Source organism: Sus scrofa, chromosome X, assembly GCF_054392235.1.
Source record: "Sus scrofa isolate SSC_HxYL_T2T_F1_AM1 chromosome X, Sscrofa_HxYL_maternal_Yorkshire_Landrace_v2.0, whole genome shotgun sequence".
In the NCBI taxonomy this organism is placed as follows: domain Eukaryota; kingdom Metazoa; phylum Chordata; class Mammalia; order Artiodactyla; family Suidae; genus Sus; species Sus scrofa.
The window spans coordinates 23,880,341-23,901,592 of record NC_139401.1 but is presented as its reverse complement, the minus strand read 5'-3'; the positions used below and the strand labels follow the sequence as shown (position 1 = coordinate 23,901,592).

The following is a 21,252-nucleotide window of genomic DNA, read 5'->3' as shown; positions in this document are numbered from 1 at the left end:
TCGTGGCTCAGCAGTAACGAATCTGACTAGTATCTGTGAGGACTCGGGTTCGATCCCTGGCCTTGCTCAGTGGGTTAAGGATCCAGCATTGCCATGAGCTGTGGTGTAGGTCACAGACATGGCTTGGATCTGGTGTTGCTCTGGCTGTGGTGTAGGCCAGCAGCTACAGCTCCAATTCGACCCCTAGCCTGGAAACTTCCATAAGCCACAGGTGTGACCCTAAAAAAAAAAAAAAAGACCAAAAAAAAAAAGTACTGGAGAGGATGTGGAGAAAACAGAATACTCTTTCACCGCTAGTGGGAATATAAAATGGCACAACCGCTTTGGAAAACACTGGCAGTTTCTCAAAAGGTTAAATACAGAATTACCATATGACCCAGCAATTCCATTCCAATATATATGCCCAGGAGAGATGAAAATGTATAAACTTACAATGGAATATTATTCAGTAATAAAAAGGAATAAAGTACTGATACATGCTATAACATAGATGAATGCTGAAAACATTATGCTAGGTCAAAGAAACCAGACACAAAGACCACATATTATGGGATTCCACTTATATGAAATGTCCAGAATGGGCAAATACATACAGAAAGTAGATTAGGGGTTGCTTAGAGTTGGAAAGGATCAAGGGGGATGATAGGAGTGATAGTTACAGGATATGGGGTTTCTCCTTGAGATAATGAAAAATCTCTAATAAAACTGATTGTGGTGATGGTTGCACAAGTTTAGGAATATACTAAAATCCACTGAACTGCACACTTTAAATAAATGGTATACGGATAAAACTATTACCAAAAAAAGTTTATTTCTACACTTAAACTAGAACTAGGATTAGAAAGGAAAGTCTAACTCCCATTCATCTCCTACCTGTTCTAATTAAAAGACATGTTTAATTAAAAGACATGACAGGGAGTTCTGTGGTGACTCAGCAGGTTAAGGATCCACTGTGGCTCTCATTACTGCTGTGGCTCAGGTGTGATCCATGGCCCGGGAACTTTTGCATGCCACAGGCACAGCCAAAAAAAATTAAAAATTCAAAAAATAAATTAAAAGGAGTTCCTGGTGTGGTACAATGGGATAGGCAGCATCTCTGCAGTACCAGGATGCAGGTTCGATCCACAGTGTGGCACAGCGGGTTTTAAAGGATTCAGCGTTGCCACAACTGCAACTTGAATCTGATCCCTGGCCCAGGAACTCCATATGCCTCGGGGGAAGAGAAGAGGGAGGGGAGGGGAGGGGAGGAGAGGGGAGGGAAGGGAAAGAAAGGGAGGGGAAGGGAAGGGAAAGGAAGGAGAGAGACGAATACAGACATGAGACATGTCAACAAGATCTAGAATGACATTTTGTTGACCATGTTAATGAGAGGCACCGAAAGAATATTTTCTTTCCTGCAGCTGTTGTAAGGCAGTGCCTGACTCATCATCACCAGATCTTTCCCAACTTGCCCTATTGTACAAGCTAATGTTTCACAAAATAGCATCTTGACTACGCAGCTGCAAAATGAAACTGTAGGAGGGTGATAACCACTGCGAAGAAATTAGGGATGTCACTGTCTCAGATTAATGGAGAACTAAGAAACAATGTGAGTAACAAAAGGATGATACCAACACTCCACCTCTCAGAGAGCCATAAAACTCTTGGCACTTTAAGTGCCATAAAGCAGTATCACCATATCTAGCCTGACCAGAACCAAGTAAGAACCCAACAGCTTCTGGTGAGGAAGAAACGTGTCATTAATATCTGGGATGAGGTATGCCATACAGAAACTTTCAGCTAGAGGATTCATATATTCATTTATTCAACAAATATTTCACATCTAATATGCTAAAGGGTTTGATGGGGAAGATACATAAGTAGCTACGATGCAATAGACAGTTCCTGTCCTTAAGAAACAATTTAGAAGCGATCACAACATCTAGACAGCAAAGACTAGATGAAGAGGTCATCCTGACCTCAAAGACAGCCATACTGTGACAACACAGTGTATTTGTGCCAACATACACTACCATAACACAATTACTTCATCATCATTTTAAATGAGACCTTTGGAGGGAAGAAACCTGCCAAGACGGACACTAAAAACTTTACAAAAGCCATTTATTAGACTCTTAGATTCAATAACTTACTGAAATGTTGAAAGAAAAGAATACTCATACATTCAAGCTGACTGCTAATAATGGCATCTCAGAATTCTCTATCACAAATAAAATCAGGCCACAGTTCCTCTACGTGCTTACCACAAAGCCCTTCTCAATCCTAAACTTAATTTTTTTTTTTTTTTGTCTTTTTGCCATTTCTTGGGCTGCTCCCGTGGCATATGGAGGTCCCCAGGCTAGGGGTCTAATCGGAGCTGTAGCTGCCGGCCTGCACCAGAGCCACAGCAACACAGGATCCAAGCCGAGTCTGCGACCTACACCACAGCTCACAGCAACGCCAGATCCTTAACCCACTGAGCAAGGGCAGGGATCGAACTCGCAGCCTCATGGTTCCTAGTTGGATTCGTTAACCACTGAGCCACGACGGGAACTCCTTGGTTTTTTTTTTGTTTTTTTTGTTTTTTTTTTTTTTGGTCAATCCTAAACTTCTGAAATCGCTATAGGGTTGCTGCCCCCACACCCCTCCTTTGGCTATGCCTGTGGCATGCAGAAGTTCCACGGCTAGGGATCAAACCTGAGCCATTGCAGTGACAACACTGGATCCTTAACCCTCTGAGCCACCAGGCAATTCCTGAAATTACTATAGGTTTTAAGTTAAAATGCAGCATAAAAGAATTATCTTTACTGGGAGGCAGAAACAAGAGAAAAGCTAATTAATTCCAAGGCATTCAACTGGTTTGATTCCAAAGCTAATAGTCTGACATAATCATTACTTTGAAGTGAAAAGGGATGATGGTATGGAGTGGAGGGAAAGAGTGAAGAAGTGTCTATGTAATAGAATATGAAAGATACTACTGCAAGTCAATATCCCTAAACCCAATTTATTTATTTATTCATTTGGCTTTTTAGGGCCACATCTGTGGCATAAGGAGGTTCCCATGATAGGGGTTGAATCAGAGCTAAAGCTGCTGGCCTACACCACAGCCACAGCAACACCAGATTCGAGCTGCATCTGCAACCCACACCACAGCTTCCAGCAATGCCGGATCCTTAGCCCACTGAGTGAGGCCAGGGATCGAACCGGCAACCTCATGGTTCCTAGTCAGATTCATTTCCGCTGCGCCACAAGGGGGAACTCCCCTAAACCCAATTTAAAACCAATTCAATTATTTCAGTAGAGTAAAATAGGGGGATAAGATACTTGTATATGTGTTCTTCATATTCTTTGAGTGTGGATGTGATATTCTATTTTAAAAGTAAAAGAATTATCATTGTATTATTAAAATATGTATTCTACATACGAATACTACAGTAGCAGTTTGTGTCCATCTGTATTTGCTTTTTCAGAACATTAAAATCTATATAAATTAGCAGAAACCCAGGACCAAAAAAAAAAAAAAAAATGACAACTATAAATAAGATTTTTAATGAAAATTTTGCAACTCTGGACTTTAATACAACCATCCAGTAGACTATGTCAACTGTTAGTAAAGAAACTTCTGGGCTTTTTGATGACTTTCTTGGAGGGTTAAACTTCCTACAAGAGTAATAAAGGTAAGATATAGTGTGCAGCTACAAGTTGAACCAATGCCATGCATTTTACTGCTTAGTAAACAAGTTTAAGACCGAAAGGGCAGAGAATGGAAAGAAAGGTCAAGAACAGAGAGTGCTTTCTCTTAAGTATTTCACCAGACCCTCTTCCCTCATAAAGCACAACAAACCCAACTCCCTCCTTTCTCCAACCTCGCTCCTAGGTTGCCTAGTCGTGGGATAGAAAATTTGGCAGTTGTATTTAAAAATAGTATTTTCATACTAAATAATGCATCTTACATACAAAGCCAGACTCCCAATCACACTGGCTTCTGCAGTTCAGCAATCTTTCTTGTAAGTTCTTAGCTTTCTGTCCTGGGCCATCCCCATAAAGCAAAAGCTTTTCAACTCTTTGCCACTACCCTTCGGCTCCCACTTAGCCTCTCCAGGTCCCTCTATGTTAGCAGGTGAATTTGCTACACAGAGAAAATAGCCGTCAATATTCAAACACTCCTTCTAACCTAACGGTCCCAGACTCTCCAATTTTCCTGATCCTTAACTGCCTTCCTGCCTCAGAAAAGGGGACTCACTCTTCCTCTCTAGGACTCACCCATCAGCCTTCCACCACTGCTCTGGACGCTACTCCCTTCCTCTTCTCTGGAACCCAGTCTATCCTTCAGTCCTTCCTTTATCTTCGGTCTCCCTGTTCAACAGTTGGTGTTCTGCATCATAAGCCTATAAACATGCTCAACACACCTTCGCCATCCAGCCAACCATCACAAGCTGTACTCTTGTTGCTTCTATCCCTTCACTGACCAAAACAGCAATTAATACCAACTGCTTCATCTACTCCACCACTTCCACCAACTTCTCAATCCATCACAGCTCTTCTTCTCTACCTCTTCCACTGGCCCATGTTTTAATGAAACTATTCTAATGAAGATACCAATGATTTTTTTTATACAATTTTAAAAGCTGCTTTCTATTTACAGTTATTACAAAATATTGCCTATGTTCTCTATGTTGTACAATACATCCTTGAGCCTATCTTATACCCAATAGTTACAATAAAAAAATTAAAAATAATAAAGTTGCCTTTACACACAAAAAAATTAAAAAGATCATTCAAAAAAAAAAAAAAAAAAAGCAAGTTCCCATTGTGGTTCAGTGCTAGCGAGCCCAACTAGTATCCATGAGGATGCAGGTGCAATCCCTGGCCTTGCTCAGTGGGTTAAGGATCCAACATTGCTGTGAGCTGTGGTGTAGGTCACAGACGCAGCTCAGATCTGCCATTGCTGTGGCTGTGGCGGTGGCTGGCAACTGGAGCTCTGATTCGAACCCTGGTCTGGGAACTTCCATATGCCACAGATGCAGCCCTAAAAAGCAAAAAAAAAAAAAAAAAAAAAAAAAAAAAAAAAAGATACTAATGACCCCCTAGTTGCCCAACTAAAAGCCCATTCTCTCACTAAGTGACACTCAGAAATTCTGCTTATCCTCTGACAATGCTAAAAAACACTCTCTAAAAATTTTTCTCTTCTTCTTCCTAAAACTTCCTGATTTTTTGTCCCAAATCTCTTCCCCAGCTCACAAACTCTCTCAAAAGCACCAAATTCATTTCTTTCAACTCACTATAGAAAACATCCACCCAATTGCATTCAGCAAGCAACTCAAACTTTTAACAGGTCCTAAATTATTTTCTTTCCACCAAATCTATTCCTCCTCCCAGACACCCAACTCTCCCAAGGTAGAAACCTTAGGGTCGTCTTGAATTCTCTTTCTCCCTCAAATTCCTACCCCTACTCTATCTACCACTAAATCATATTCACTTTACTTCCTAACTCTCTTAAATCCAGCTTCCCTTCCCTATTCCCATTACTATGAAGGTATTTAGGATCTTCTTTATCTCATGCATGAATCATTTCAACTACTCTCTACCACTCATCTCTCTTCGCCAACTCTTATTCCATATTACTACCAGGACTATCTTCCTAAAATAAATTCAAACTTGAAACAGGATACTATATTTTTCCCTATCCCAGATTGGCAAAAATTAAAAAGGAAAACAATACCCTCTGTTGGTCAGGGTGTAGGGAAACAGACATTCTCATAAACTTGGTGAGCAATCATATTAGGCAAAATACCAAGGCAATGTAACCAGACTTGTAAACACATATGCCCTTTGATCCAGCAATTCTATTTCTAGAAATTTATTTTAAGTAATTAAACAGTGCATAAAGATACACAAATACATCCTAAAGTTCCCAGTATTCCCAGCAGAAACCAAGACCTTTTTTACATACTATACCATTTCCCCAGAATGGCTCCTTCCTACCCATGTCTTTTTTAATCTTGTAAAACTAGAACTCATCCCTGAGTTCAAAGATCAGCACCTCCATTCTGTCTTCACAGCAATTTAGTTACACCTATGCATCAAAGTGTAACCTATTTTTCTCTCCCACTGTAGATTGTACACTCTCCAAAGACAATGGTTTTGTGTATTTTTTTGTTTAACACATATCCATACCTACACTATCTACAATAACATCCGACACACAGGAGGTGCACAATAAACACATGCTGAATGAAGGCATTTTCTTCCTCTTTACACAAAGAATTCTCTGATTTCCAAAACTTGTTAAGAACTTTTAAAAGCTATTTCCTAAATGCTGGTGGACTCCAACATGTTATATTAAATTCCTATATTATAACAGGTATTCGAGCAAAAGAAACAGTCTTGTGAATTTATAAAGGCAGTCTGTGAGTGTTTGTTAGACGTTTAGTCCCTTAAGGTGTAAAAATTTCCATACTGGGTCAGAACTGTGGTCTATCCAACTGAGGATTTCATCTCTGAAAGTGGTACGAAGAAATAAATTGTAAGAAGACATAGCTGTCCTCCCAGACATTAGAGGTGTGTTCCAAAACACCTTATTTTTCTTTAATAACCCGATATAAGACCATAATACTTGAAATCATGTTTTGGAATCATTTATGTTTCAATACTACGCCACAGCTCTTTTTCATGCTATTTGCTATATAAAGAGCATTTTAGATATAAGTAGAGTAAGCACATAAGTATTACATAGGTAGTACTGTACATCCATGTACAAGGATATAAGTAATTTGGTTATACATTTTTCTCCAAGTTCACCTCCTTTTAAGTGTCAAGAAGATTCCTAATTTTAATAAAGGCTGGTAATACCCCGATCACATTCTTCATGATTTCAAAAAGTTCAGTTCTAATGCTTCTCCTATTTGTCTCTCTAGACTGACAAAATCTCATCTTTCTATTGTGTTCTTACTGAGAAAGGACTCTACTCTGTACCATTTCACTTTACTTAAGAGTTATCCTACAGGCTCCAAACTGAAACAATGAAGGAAGGTCTATGGGATTTATGTGAATTGTATAGAAGTCAAGAAAACTTCACCCTTGATGTAAGTTGGGAAAGACAGCCTTCGAAAACACATCTTACAATCATTGTACCCCAAGACTTACAGGAAATCATTAGGTAGTCCTCACAGTTGCTTTTGTCATCATCGTGTTGGTCCACAGGGATCCCATTGGCATCTATGACTGCTTCAGAGGCACAATCTGCTACCAATACTTCTTCTGACACTACATCAGCTGTAAGAGGATCAGTGACGATTTCTGCTTCAACTACACTATCATGAACAACATGTTCAACGTGTCCAACGTCAGACACATGTATGGATTCACTTGTCAAGACATGTTCTGGCATAGCCATTGAGGCCGAAGTAATATCAGAAGCTAAAACATCATCTGGGACTGTGCAATGTGCTAAAGAAACTTCTTCGGTTACATCTGAGTCCAGCACTTGCTCAGGAATGATGACCGTTTCAGATACATCTGCCTCTTCCATGATATCTGGGCACTGAACATCTTCTATAACAACGTCCTCGATAACATCCTGGATTACAACTGAGTCTGGGTCATCAGGAACAAAGTTATGCACAGTTATGTCTGAATCCACAACATCTGAAACAAAAACAGTTTCTTGTACTTCCACAACAATTTGATCACCATCCATGTGTGTAGCATCAGCTCCTTAAAAAAACAAAAAATCACAAATTTCAGGTAGACATGCATGAGTACCTCAATTAGTGTAACTGTTACCAGGAAAACAGACTAGCACTTCAGTTATCTCAAACATTACAATAGACTACAGAAATAAAGAGGGAATCTATTTTTGAATCATATCAGAAATAGAAATTCTTAATAAAAGAACATTTACACTCATCCCAAATCAATTAACAGATAAGGAAATAATGGAAAAACAAAGTAATTGAGGCAGTCATAGAAAAAATATTCATGAAAGTAAAATTCTAGGCTGACTAATATTAAGCCCATATGCAGAGGTACTTAAGGGATGATTATAAAAATTAATAAGTAAAGCAACTTCAGGTGGCAATGGTATATTCCATTTCCTTCATCATATGTTTTTCATTTGTTTCCCTTCTTGCTCATTTCTCTCAACTCCTATTTTTTCTTCTTTCCATCTCTCCCATGTTTTATTTCCCTTCCATTTTTTTCCCCTTTTCTCCTCCTTTGCTCTAGAACAATATCCCACCAATATCCTCCATTTATGACTACCAAAACTCAGAAACTATCCTCTGAATCTAGAATATAAAAAGGATTGGGCCATTAATACAAAGAGAGCTAGAAGGCCACAGTTAAAGAGGGAAAACAAGTGGTTAAGAAGCCTCTGTGGATAGGTAAAGATGAATAAAAGTGCAGCTGCTCTGGAGCAGTGGAAGGTGAGGTTATTGGAGCAGGGCCTGCCCCAACTTCACCAGGGTAGTTTGCCCCATCCAGCTTCCCCCCATCCCCCCAGATCCCAATCCCCCTACTCTAGTCCACTCTGCAGTTAAGGAATGAAGGTAGAGGGTTGAATCAATTGAAGCCCAGTGAGATTAAATGACTTCACCAAGATCACACAGTTTGCACAGATTACAGTGCTCAGTAACATTACTGAATGAATGCCACAAATGAGAATCGAAATCAGTATCCTTGCTAAAAACATAATGTAAGATAAAATAAAACGAATCTTCTATCTTGGCTCCTGATCCAGAGAAAAGCAAACAATTGCTTTTAAAAGTCTTACCTAAAAAGCTATTCAGTCAATTAGTGCTTCTGGATGTGACTCAGATGAGGCTGAGTCCAAGCAGCTGCCTAACTCAATGACTGTGTATCAGTGGCCAGGCCCTCAGAGAGACACATGGCTTTTTTTAAACAAATGCAAATAATCAACAACAGCCAAAGAACCTTTAAAACTGTAGGAAATCTTAAAGCAAGTTAAGATCCATTTTAATTACACCCAGAAATAATGAGTATGTTTGCTTTAATTCCTATAGAACTTCTACAAAATGCTTTTAAATGTTTTTAATATTCCCAATATTAACATCAAGCAATAAATCACTGTAATCTCCATTCTGCAGACACAAAGATGAAAGCACTTAGTGGCAAGAGTACTGGTTACAAAATCTAAATCAGAGAACAGGGTTTGGACACTTATTAGTTTTGTGACCTTGGGCAAGTCATTTAACCTCTGAGTTTCGGTTTCCTCATCAGTAAAATGAGGACAGTAGTATCTGCCATGCATACCTCACAGACTGTTGTGATGATCAAATGGGAATATATGGGAAGTGTTCTGAAAAACTGTAATGAAAGGTTTCATTATTATTAGGACATATGAAAATGGAGGCCCTGGCAGATTAAGTGACTTGCTCAAAGATAAACAAACACCATAAGTGTTAACAATCAGGGCTAAAATGCAACAGCCCTTCAATCCCCCACTCAGCCCATGATCCAGGCTTGCTTGTGGCACTATTAAGCTAGTAAATAGGGTGCATTTTCCTCCAAAGAGCTTAGTTTCTCTTTCAAGCACATTAATTATACCTCATGTTCATGAGAAAGAATCATAACTTGGCATTTGTCATTATCAAACTTAAATAACCAAATATGAGTCAAAAGATTATCCCAAATTGTTAAGAAAAATACATATATCCATTAGATTTAGAAATTAAAGTTAAAATTAAAAATCACCAGTAATTTCCTGATAAAGTTAATTGCTAGTTCTTTAATATACTGCAATACAGTCATTTCAAGTCCAATGGAAAAGTCATTAACATTTTATTTATATGGGTAGCTAGTGTGATATAAAACCATTTTATACTATAAAACCTAGCATAAACACTTCACTATGTTACATAACTGGAACCATGGGTAATCAGAAATTGTGAATACATTTTCCTCTATTTTTATTTATTATTATTATTTGGTTTTTTTGCTTTTTAGGGCCGCACCCATGGCACATGGAAGTTCCCAGGCTAGGGGTCCAATCAGAGCTACAGCTGCCAGCCTACACCACAGCCACAGCAACGCCAGATCCGAGCTGCATCTTCAATCTACACCACAGCTCAAGGCAATGCCAGATCCTTAACCTACTGAGTGGGGCCAGGGATTGAACTCGCATCCTCATGGATACCAGTTGGATTTGTTTCCACTGAGCCACAACAGGAACTCCCATGATCCTCTATTTTCAGAACTTCATAAATTTAATTTTCCTTATACAGTTTGGGGAGTGAGGTAAGACTCCATCTTCCTGAAGCAAATGGCTCTTTTTGTTAACTTGTGAGAGAGAGGATTTTAAAAGTAGGATGGAGTCAGAATGTGGAAGACCCTAGGTTTATACTTTACCTTCTGGGTAATGGGAAACAGAGAAATGACATGATCCATATGTTATTTTCTGATTGGTGGGCTAGATAAAAAAAGACTAAGGGTAAGGAAAATAATTTAAAAGTTATTGCAGACTAAGAATGAGATGATAGAGCCAGTCTATGTGGAAGAAAGTAGATTTCAAAGGAAGAACTATAACAGGACTTAGTGCTATAACTGGGCAAGAATAACTTAACACTAAGACTTCGATATTGTTGCTGTTACTGACAAGAATATGAATGTTGGTTATGAGGGAACCAAATTTTAAGGAGGGGAACAATAAAGCACTCACTTTAACATTTGTAGGCTTGACAGGCTAACAAGATACCTAAGTGTGAATATCAGTGAGAGAGTCTAGCAATTTGTCTACTTGATAGTCAACTCCAAATGTGGTAGTTGAAAAGTGGAACAACCCAAGTAGTTATACCTGTTGCATCAAAAAATGAGTTTGGCTCTTGTGGTTGTAATTCAAGTCCATCTTCATCCATGGCCTTTAATTCTCATCAGTCAGAGCTCCTAAATTAGGGGAAGAAAGTAAACTAAGTATTACTTTTTTTATATCATGTGTTAAAAAAGTCATCATAATATGACATTTCCAAAACACTCAAAATTATATGACAGATGAATATCTATCAAAAATGTATCTATCTGGGAGTTCCCGTCCTGGCTCAGTGGTAATGAACCTGACTAGTATCCATGAAGATGTGGGTTCAATCCCTGGCCTCGCTCAGTGGGTTCAGGATTCGGCGTTGCCATCAGCTGTGGTGTAGGTCACAGACATGGCTCAGATTCCAAGCTGCTGTGGCACAGGCTGGCAGCTGCAGCTCCGATTCAACCCCTAGCCTGGGAACTTCCATATGCCACAGATGAGGCCCTAAAAAGACAAAAAAAAAAAAAAAGAAAGAAAGAAAAGAAAAATATATCTATCTGAAATAAAAGGGAAAAGTTAAATTGCCAAAAATTTAATGATATACAAGTATCTGTACAACAAGGAAAGGTGGATAAATCAAATAGTCAACTTTGCCTAGACTTTTTGTTCAAGATACTTAGATAGACATAGACACATACAGCAAACATCTTGATGAATTTTGACACATGCATAAATCTGTGTAATCACTACTCTACCCAGATGAAGATATAGAACATTTCCAGTATCTCAGCACTCTTGTCTTCTCTCAGCCTGTATACGCCACACTCCCACAAGGGTAACCAGTTTCATTAAGGTTCAACTTACACTTTGCACCTTATTGGAAGGAAATTCCTGCATGATTTTCAAATTACTTCTTTACATTTAATGTAGTCTGCAATCTTGCAAAAAATACACTAAACAATGGTTAAAAATTCAAAGTGCATAATCATAGTAAACATCCTTTGGGATTTTTGCCGAACTTACAGTAACCTCTTAACTAACCCTCCAATCTAGAGAAGTAAATTCCCACAGTGTATTTATACTCTCCTGGCCATAGGTGATTGGCACTAGCTATAAAACAGTAAAAATAAGTTCATATTTGAGCAGAATAAAATCAAAGTCCTATCCCTGAAAATGGAAACCATGAGCAAAGGTCAGTTTGTCTCTCTATCCTCTCTTGGTAACTGAACACTGAAGCTGAGGAAGGCCAGGTTCCAATTTCAGCAACTTCAGTCTCCTAGACTAGTGAGATTAAGTGTACAAATGATTAAGAAGAATTCAAGTGAATGTCCTGAGAAACAGTAGAGAGAGGAGAAAGGGGAGGATTATCAACAGCTTTTTAGCTCCTGGTTTTAGACCTTTCTGAGGTCCAGCTACAGAACCTTATCTACCTTGAGTTTCTATAAGCTATCTCGATGACCTTAATGCTCCCTTTTCTACCTAAGCCAAAAACTTAAAACAAAGAGAACTTAACCAGACAGATAACATACTACCAAATATTCAAAAGAGCAGGGACCAGGGATTAGGGTTTACTCATGTTTAAGTACTACATAAACTGCCCCCCTCACTGGTTTCTTTCTCTCTCCTCTTTCTCTTTTTGCCATGCCCATGGCATGTGGAAGTTCCCCCAGCAGGGATTAAACCCATGCCCACAGCAGCAACCTGAGCTGCTGCAGTGACAACACTGGATCCTTAACCCACTGTGCCACAAGGGAACTCTCCCCTCTCACTGGTTTCTTTATCTCTTCTTTCTTACTTTCTAATCCAACCAAGATGGTACTATTAGACGCATCTTTCTTTTATCATTTTTTTGCTGATGATATAAGTGTTGCATGCTGCTTACTAAAATTTCAAATAATAGAAATAAGAGTTATTTTTCTAAAGCATCAGCTAGGTGATAAAAGGCCTCTGTTCAAAAAACATTTAATGGCAGAATTCCTGTTGTGGCTCAGTGGTTAACGAACCCAACTAGTAATCATGAGGTTGCAGGTTCAAGCTCTGGCCTCGCTCAATGAGTTAAGGATCCAGCATTGCCGTGAGCTATGGTGCAGGTCGCAGACGCAGCTCAGATCCCACGTTGCTGTGGCTCTGGCGTAGGCCAGCAGCTGCAATCGTGATTCGACCCCTAGCCTGGGAACCTCCATATGCCGCAGGGTGCAGCCCTAAAGAGACAAAAAGACAAAAAAAAAAAAAAAAGTTTAATTGCTGCCTCCAAATAAAGTTGAAACTCTTGTCATCTTCTAAGTTCCAGCTACAAACTCTGTCATTATCGTCCCTAATTTTCCACCAAGCATCCCTTCTCTCCCACCACATGCATACACTTCAACCAATCAAAATGCCAATGTCCTGGGAAAACCAAACTCTGTATCTGGCTCAGGGTTTCTTCTACCTACAATACATTTCCTCTATCATCTCTGCTTGAATCTTTCCCTTCAACCCCCTTCCCCACAAGCAAACAAACAAAAAAAGCTAAAAATAATCTCTCCCTCCTCTGAATTTCTCTAACACTTTTATCCTTTTTCCTTTTTATCTGATTGTACTTGTTCGCTGTAAATTATCATTATTTACATTTCTTTCGGGTGCTAACTTTGATTTATATATATATATATATATTCCTTAAAATATGAGACACTCAAATTAATATTAATATAATAAATACATTTTCAGTTTGTCAACTCTGAGGTATATTCTATTCATTTTCAGGAAAGAGTATGTTTCATGTTATTTACTCAAAGCTTCAAATTAAAAGGACCAACAAACAAAAATTTTCAACTATAAAAAATGAAAAATGTGCATGCTCTAAGTTGCCTCTGCTCTCTCCCTATCAAAATCACCTCTGGCCATAATTCTTTTTCCCCTTTTAAAAATGTAAGTACAAGAGATCCCTGGTGGCTCAGCACGTTGGAGATCCAGTGTTGTCGCTGCTGTGGTGCAGGTTCGATCCCTGGCCCGGGAACTTCTGCATGGTATGGCCAAAAAAAATCTTAATAACAAAATGATAAATGTAAACTAATTTTCTAAGCATGACATAGTACCACATGAAATTAAGCCAATTTAGAAGGCAAAAAAATGTGATTTGTTGATGTATTTAAGACTCTTTTCCCCAATTTCCCTACATAAACCCAAACTCATCAGCTCTAATTATTCTCAACCTGCACAGTAACTCTTTCTCTTGGCTTTTCTATTAGAGTTTGACAGATAATCATTGATTGTGAAATTCTCTTCTCCCTCAGTTTAAGTGACATCCTAGTCCTCCCTCTCACCTTCCCAACCGCTATGCACTCTGCCACCCCTCTCCCATTACTACTGCAGCCTTGCCCAGAGTGGGACACTCAGCCCTCTTCTCTTCTGCTTTCTCTTTATTCCAGGCTTTCAACTACCACTTACACAAGGATGATTCCCCAAATTCACATACTCAAGGTAGTACTTAACACTTCCACCGGACTGTCTGATGAACATTTTCATCAGAACAAAACTCTTGCTCTCCCCTGACAAGACACGACCACCATGGCTTTTTCATTCTTCACTGTTTCTATTTTGTCTGTTTGTCACACTGTATCCATTCCTTCTCCACAACTTCTCAGCAATCTGGCCTTTCTTTTTATTCCCAATATTACCATTAACTCTCAGCTTCATATTTCCTGATCCCCAGGGGACAGAAATAGCCTCAACTGGCTTTTTGCTTTCTGCCACTCCCACAACAAATGACCAGGAACCTACAAGTGAGGGCTGGCACCAAATGCCAGGGCATTCCAGTGATCTGGGGATAGACTAATCCTCGGGAGCATGGCTTTGATCATGGCACTCCCCTGCTCAGAAAGCTTCAGCAGTTCCCCCACATTTATGGTGCTCTAAAACATTAACCCAAGCTACCATAACAGACCTATGTGCTACTATTCCCATCGTTTTATTGCATATCCATTTCCCAACAGATATTCTGGCCCAAATGGAGGGTGTCCACTCACCTTATTTCGACTCAGGTAAGCAGTAATTTTTCAACAAACAGTTCTGACTGGTTGTTTTTCCATCTTCGAATCAGGAAAAAACATGTTTTGTACTGCCAAGCAGAGATGACTATACTTCAACTTTGTAACCCCTGTGGGGTTACAAGTAATTCTATGACAACCAGAATGAAACCAATGTTCTTAGAATGGAACCTACTCAGGAAAGTTCTTAGGATGGTGATAATGTAAGGGTGGGGAGCATATGCCCCAATGATGTAACTGAAAGTACCCTACCTTTGCTGCAAGAACCAAGCCCAGAGACCAGTTGAATCTGAAGACAAATAAGCAGAATGCTTCAGAGAACCAAGAAACTAACAATTTGGGTGAACATATACTAACATTTAGTCTGATTATTAAATGCCCTCGAAATACTTCTAGGGAGTTCCCGTCATGGCTCAGTGGTTAACGACCCCAACTAGTATCCATGAGGAAGCAGGTTCGATCCCTGGCCTCGCTCAGTGGGTTAAGGATCCAGCGTTGCCGTGAGCTGTGGTGTAGGTCACAGATGTGGCTAGGATCCTGTGCTGCAGGCCGGCAGCTACAGCTCCAGTTCAACCCCTAGCCTGGGAACCTCTATTAGGCAGTGGGTGTGGCCCTAAAAAGGAAAAAAAAAAAAAAAAAAGAAAAAAAAAATTCAAGGTCAAGTTTCGGTTACAGATTAGTCTTTTCCATAACACCATTTAAGCCAATTGGCAATTTCAAGATTCTGTTTACTTAAAGTCTAAGAATTTGAACTTTCAAAGTCTATTAAAATTTGGTCCTGAAACTAATACAACATTGTAAATTAACTATACTTCAATTTAAAACAAAACAAAAAACAATTTTTTAAACACTTCTGAACAAGAAAATACATTTTTTTCGTCTTAAAATGTTGTCTTTTTAAAGCCTTACTTTTCCAAAACCCCTATTCATTTTCAGATTAACAGTTGCCAAAATACCTAAACATCCACTGACAGATGAATAGATAAAGAAAGAAATGTGGTGTATACATACAGTGGGATATTATTCAGCCTTAAAATCCCATCATTTATGACAACATAGATGCAAGAGGACATTATACTAAATTAGCCAGATACCAAAAAAAAAAAAAAAATTCTGCATGATCTCACTTATATGTGGACTCTCAAACAATTAACTCACAGAAGCAGAAAGCAGAATGGTGGTTCCCAGGGGTTAAAATTGAGGAGATGGTGAAGTAATAGTCAGAGTCAAAGGATACAGAGTTCTAGAGATCCTCTCTATGGCACAGTGCCTACAGCTAGCAATACTGTAGTATTTACTTAAAATTTGCTGAGAAGGTAGATCTTCTGTTTTCTCAGAATAAGGAAGAGGAGAAGAAGATGACAACAACAACAGGGTAGGAAGAAACTTTGTGAGGTGATGAATGTTTATGGCCTTGATGGTGGTGATGGTTTCATAAGTGTACACTTATTCCCAAACTCATCAAATTGCATACTTTAAATGTGTAAAGCTTTTATATAGGTCAATCATATCTCAATAAAGTACTTTAAAAATAAAAAAAAATTAAAAATTTTTTAGAGTTGTCAAAATACCCTCTGAACTTGGTTGCACTGAGGTGCACTACTCTTTTTAAATGTCTTTGTTTTTAGGACTGTAACTTGATGTTAGGAAATGTATATACTTTCTAACTGGTTATTGTTATGTAAAGCAATAACCCTTCATGAAGTACTGCTATTTAATATACTCAATAATTTATCTATGTTCATAAATTTAACATTCTATTGTATATCATAATGTTTAACAACTCATTTCTTTGGATCACACTTTTTGAAGTTTTTAAAAACAGCTTATCAGCTTTTGCTGAGACTGAACAAAAATTCTACTCAGGGTTTACTCTAATGTTTACCTTAAGCTGTAAGTATACTGGAGTGGAGTCTGTGAAACACTAGATGTGATCAAAGGATGAAGACTGTTTTGACATAATATGGAGATTTAGACTACACAGTACATGGAATAAACTAAATAAAGCTGTCAGGGAAAAACTTTTTAAAAGGTTAATTTCTGTCAAAAGCAGTACATGATGAAGAAGGGTTGGTATTACCAGAAATTTTCTTTTAGCCCCCCACTTTTTTTTGTCTTCTGTTTTTTTAGGGCTACACCAGTAGCATATGGAGGTTCTCGGGCTAGGGGTCAAATCGGAGCTGCAGCTGTTGGCCTACACCACAGCTCACGGCAACACGGGATCCTTAACGCACTGAGCAAGGCCAGGGATCAAACCCAAAACCTCGTGGTTCCTAGTCAGATTTGTTTCCACTGAGCCACGACGGGAACTCCTACCCTTTTCCTTTTATCTGCCGTCTTTTCCCCAAATAGGGTTGAACTGGTCATTCCCACAATTGTTAATTTAGTAAGTGCTTTTCTTATCAAACTCCTTAATGTGCAATCTATCTCGCTGTATTAGAAAATCTTTCTGATAATGTATTATAATTTTCAGGTATTTTTTACCTAAGATTAAAGCATTCTCACTTTCATGTTATTTTATTCAAGCTATTAACTGCTTTCCATAGTTTTCTAGTAACTAGTTGTAAAAATCATTTGACATATTGCAGCTTTACAGTTTTTAAACCATTTTAAATCTTTTGAAACTCTGAAACTTCTTAAAATTACTGTCTTGTCAGATCATCAACACAGTAACCCAATACTGACTCGACTCTCCCTTACCTACATGAACATAGGCTTCTGATTACTGCTCTTCCTAAATACATTACTTTGGGTCTGTGAGGTTCTGTAAACTCAGTGCTGACACTAACAACGTTCTCTGTACATCTTATATATACTGTTAAGAATATAATATTAGGCCTTTTGACAAATGCAACAAATTTTTTTAAATTGACGTTTGCAGAATTATGGATTATTTTTACATTGATCCTTTGCTAATACAATTAGCAGTATGCTTTGTACCTATAACTTAATAACTCCTTTAATCACAAAAAATAAAAAAGAACAGGCTGGACAATGCAGGGGCTGGTCTGCATATACCCACATACCTGCTTCTTTATTTTACCCCCGTTTGCTCATCTTTACTGTTTTTCCAGTTTTATTGAGTTACAACTGACATTCCACACTAAGTTTAAGGTGTACAACATAATGATTTGACTTATATACATCATGAAATGATGACCACACCACAACAAGTTCAGTGGATACCCATCATCTTATAGATGTAATATTAAAGAAAGAGAAAAAAAAATTTTCCCCTTATGATGAGAACTCTCAATATTTACTCTAACAACTTTCATATGTAACTTAAAGCAGTGTTAATTACCTTTATCACACTGTACATTACACCCCTAGTATTTATTTATCTTATAACTGGGAAGTCTGTGCCTTTTGGCTACCTTCATCTAATTCTCCTTCCCCTGACTTCTCTCCCCGCCTGATTCATACATGACCAACAATGGGCATGCTCGACTGAGTATCAGCAGCATTAATTCCATGATCACTCTCTGGAGCACAGCTAGGGAATCAACTAGTTTATGGCCACTGCTACGCCTCCCCCCAAAAAATTCATACCTGACTTTTTTCAGGAGTTTGGAGAGAAAATAAAATACTACTAGACAATAATCTAAAAGAGAGGAAGAAAGTAAGGGGAAGCAAACATACATAATTTGAAATAAGAAAGAAAAATAGGAGTTCCCGTCGTGGTGCAGTGAAAACGAATATGACTAGGAACCATGAGGTTGTGGGTTTGATTCCCTGACCTTGCTCAGTGGGTTAAGGATCCGGTATTACCGTGAGCTGTGGTGTAGGTCGCAGACATGGCTCGGATCTGGCGTTGCTGTGGCTGTGGTGTAGGCCGGCAGCTATAGCTCTGATTAGACCCCTAGCCTGGGAACCTCCATATGCTGCGAGTGCAGCCCTAAAAAGACAAAAAGAAAGAAAGAGTCTATAATGTCTTGTTTATCACATCACCTAGAATGGTGTAATGCCTCTATTGAAGAATCAATAAGATGTAACAGATTGTGAGGACATATTTATATAGTTACGCTGTTTTTTAACCAATTTATGCATTTTATATTTTACTTATTTTTAGAGGGTGTATTATTTTTGTTATTCTTACCAGTTAACTTATTCTTTTTATTATGCTATATAAAATATTTAATGGTATATAAGGCTTTCTTCTTTATAAATTTTAGTTGCATAATATACACAATTTTAATATAATGCTAATTTTTAAAGAAAAATTGAAATATAACAGATAATACTAAATAGTAAAGATGAAAGCCATACAAAATGGGATAAAGTATAGAATAAATTTCCTATTTGTCTCAGCATATTTTCCATTTCACTTCTCCAGAGGGAGTCACTTAATCTCTTTCTTAAGATCCATGATATAATAATCTGTGTGAATGTAATTGTGTTTAAATATATGTATTTTATTCTGTAAAAATAAAAATAAAAATAAAAATTCAAAAAAAAGAAACACTTAGATATAGAAAAAGTAAAAAACTTGTAAGAAAGTAGTCTATAATTCTAAGCTAGCACACTGAAGAGAAATGTTAAGTTATAAGCATTAACTTAATAAGAGATAGAAAACCTAAGCACCATGAAATTGGGGGGGGGGGGGGAAGGCTTGTCTGTTACCCCTTCAACAAGCTCTAGGCTTTTCCCAAAGCTATTTGAACTATGCCAGAGCAGAGAACAGGAAAGCCTTCTCGGTTCTTTTTATAAAACTAATTTACCTTTTTTTTGGGGGGGGGGCTTTTTTAGGGCCATACCTGCAGCACATGGAAGTTTCCAGGCTAGGGGTCAAATCCAAGCTGCAGCTGCCAGTCTACACCACAGCCACAGCAAGGTGGGATCTGAGCTGCATCTGCAACCTACACCACAGCTCACAGAAATACCAGATCCTTAAACCACTGAGCAAGGCCAGGGATCGAACCAGCAACCTCATGGATACTAGCCAGGTTTGTTACCACTGAACCACAACAGGAACTCCTAATTTACCATTTTAAAAAAAACCTAAGGAAAATAATATAACCAAGCTACAAACTTAGTTAATTATAAATCCCAAGTCAGAGATCTGGAGTTCCCGTCGTGGCGCAGTGGTTAACGAATCCGACTAGGAACCATGAGGTTGCGGGTTCGGTCCCTGCCCTTGCTCAGTGGGTTAACGATCCGGCGTTGCCGTGAGCTGTGGTGTAGGTTGCAGACGCGGCTCGGATCCCGAGTTGCTGTGGCTCTGGCGTAGGCCAGTGGCTCCAGCACCGATTCGACCCCTAGCCTGGGAACCTCCATATGCCGCGGGAGCGGCCCAAGAAATAGCAACAACAACAACAACAACAAAAGACAAAAAGACAAAAGACAAAAAAAATAAATAAATAAATAAATAAATAAATCCCAAGTCAGGTATTTGCAAATGTGATCCACCATGTTTTATACACACACACACACAGATAGCTTGGCAAAGCATGGTTATTCTAAAATTCAAGGATGGAACCAAATAATGGCCCAAGTTAACAGGTCACAAAAAAGGAAAATCCTGATGTTCCAGATGCTGAAAAGTTGAAATTCAACATCTATTTTTTATTTAAAACAAACTAATCAGTCAAATTTGAAATAGAGGCGTTCCCGTTGTGGCTCAGTGGGTTAAGAAGCCAACTAGTATCCTTGAGGATATGGGTTCGATCCCTGACCTCGCTCAGTGCGTTAAGGATCCCACATTGCTGCGAAGTGCAGCATAGGTTGAAGACATGGCTTGTATCTGGCTATGGTGTAGGCTGGCAAAGGACGCTCCAATTCAACCCCTAGCCTGGAAACTCCCACATGCCTCAGGTGCAGCCCTAAAAAGACGAAACTAAACTAAACTAAAAAGCAAAAATAAATTTGAAATAGACATTTTCTTAACAGTTCAAAAAATACAGTAAGAATGAAAAACTAGTACATGCTACCACATGGATAACCCTTGAAAACATTATGCTAAGAAGCCACATACAAAAAAACCACATGTAGGATTCCATTTACATGAAATGTGAAGAACAGGCAAATCCATACAGACAGAAAGTAGACTGCCAGGAGTAAAGGAAGGTGACTGCTAATGGGTACAGGGTTTCTTTCTGGAGTGATAAAAATGTTCTAAAATTACTGGTGATGGTAGCTCAATAAAGCTGTTTAAAAAATACAAGTACATGAAAATCTTAAACTTCATGTTACAACATGCATTTTTAGATAGAAGAATATCAGTATTACCTTATAACAAAAAGGTATGTACTAAAACTAAGGTGAAACTTTAAAAGTATTTCTTCCAGGACTGAAGTATGGCACAGAAGGCTGAGGATGGGGCATTGTCACTGCAACAGCTTGGGTCACTGCTGTGGTTCGGGACTGGCCCAGGAACTTCCGCATGCCAAAGGTGTGGGCAAAGAAAAAAAAAAGGATTTCTTCTAAAGTCAAACTTAAGACAAGGATGCCCACTAACACTATTATTATTATTTAAGATCATATGGAAACTGA

General features: G+C 38.5%; 1 protein-coding gene across 13 annotated transcripts in view; it reads right to left on the bottom strand.

Annotated features, from left to right (window-relative positions):
- Positions 1 to 21,252, bottom strand: part of ZFX (zinc finger protein X-linked) — a 62,393-nt gene that overhangs the window by 20,782 nt on the left and 20,359 nt on the right. For 11 of the 13 annotated variants that reach the window (XM_085006333.1, XM_021080656.2, XM_085006334.1 and 8 more), the window contains 2 exon segments: positions 10,793 to 10,881; positions 7,126 to 7,695 (listed from right to left, as the gene is read on the bottom strand). In XM_085006333.1, the coding sequence (XP_084862459.1) occupies positions 7,126 to 7,695; positions 10,793 to 10,853 (631 nt within the window). In that variant the 5' untranslated portion in view covers positions 10,854 to 10,881. 13 annotated transcript variants of the gene reach the window in all.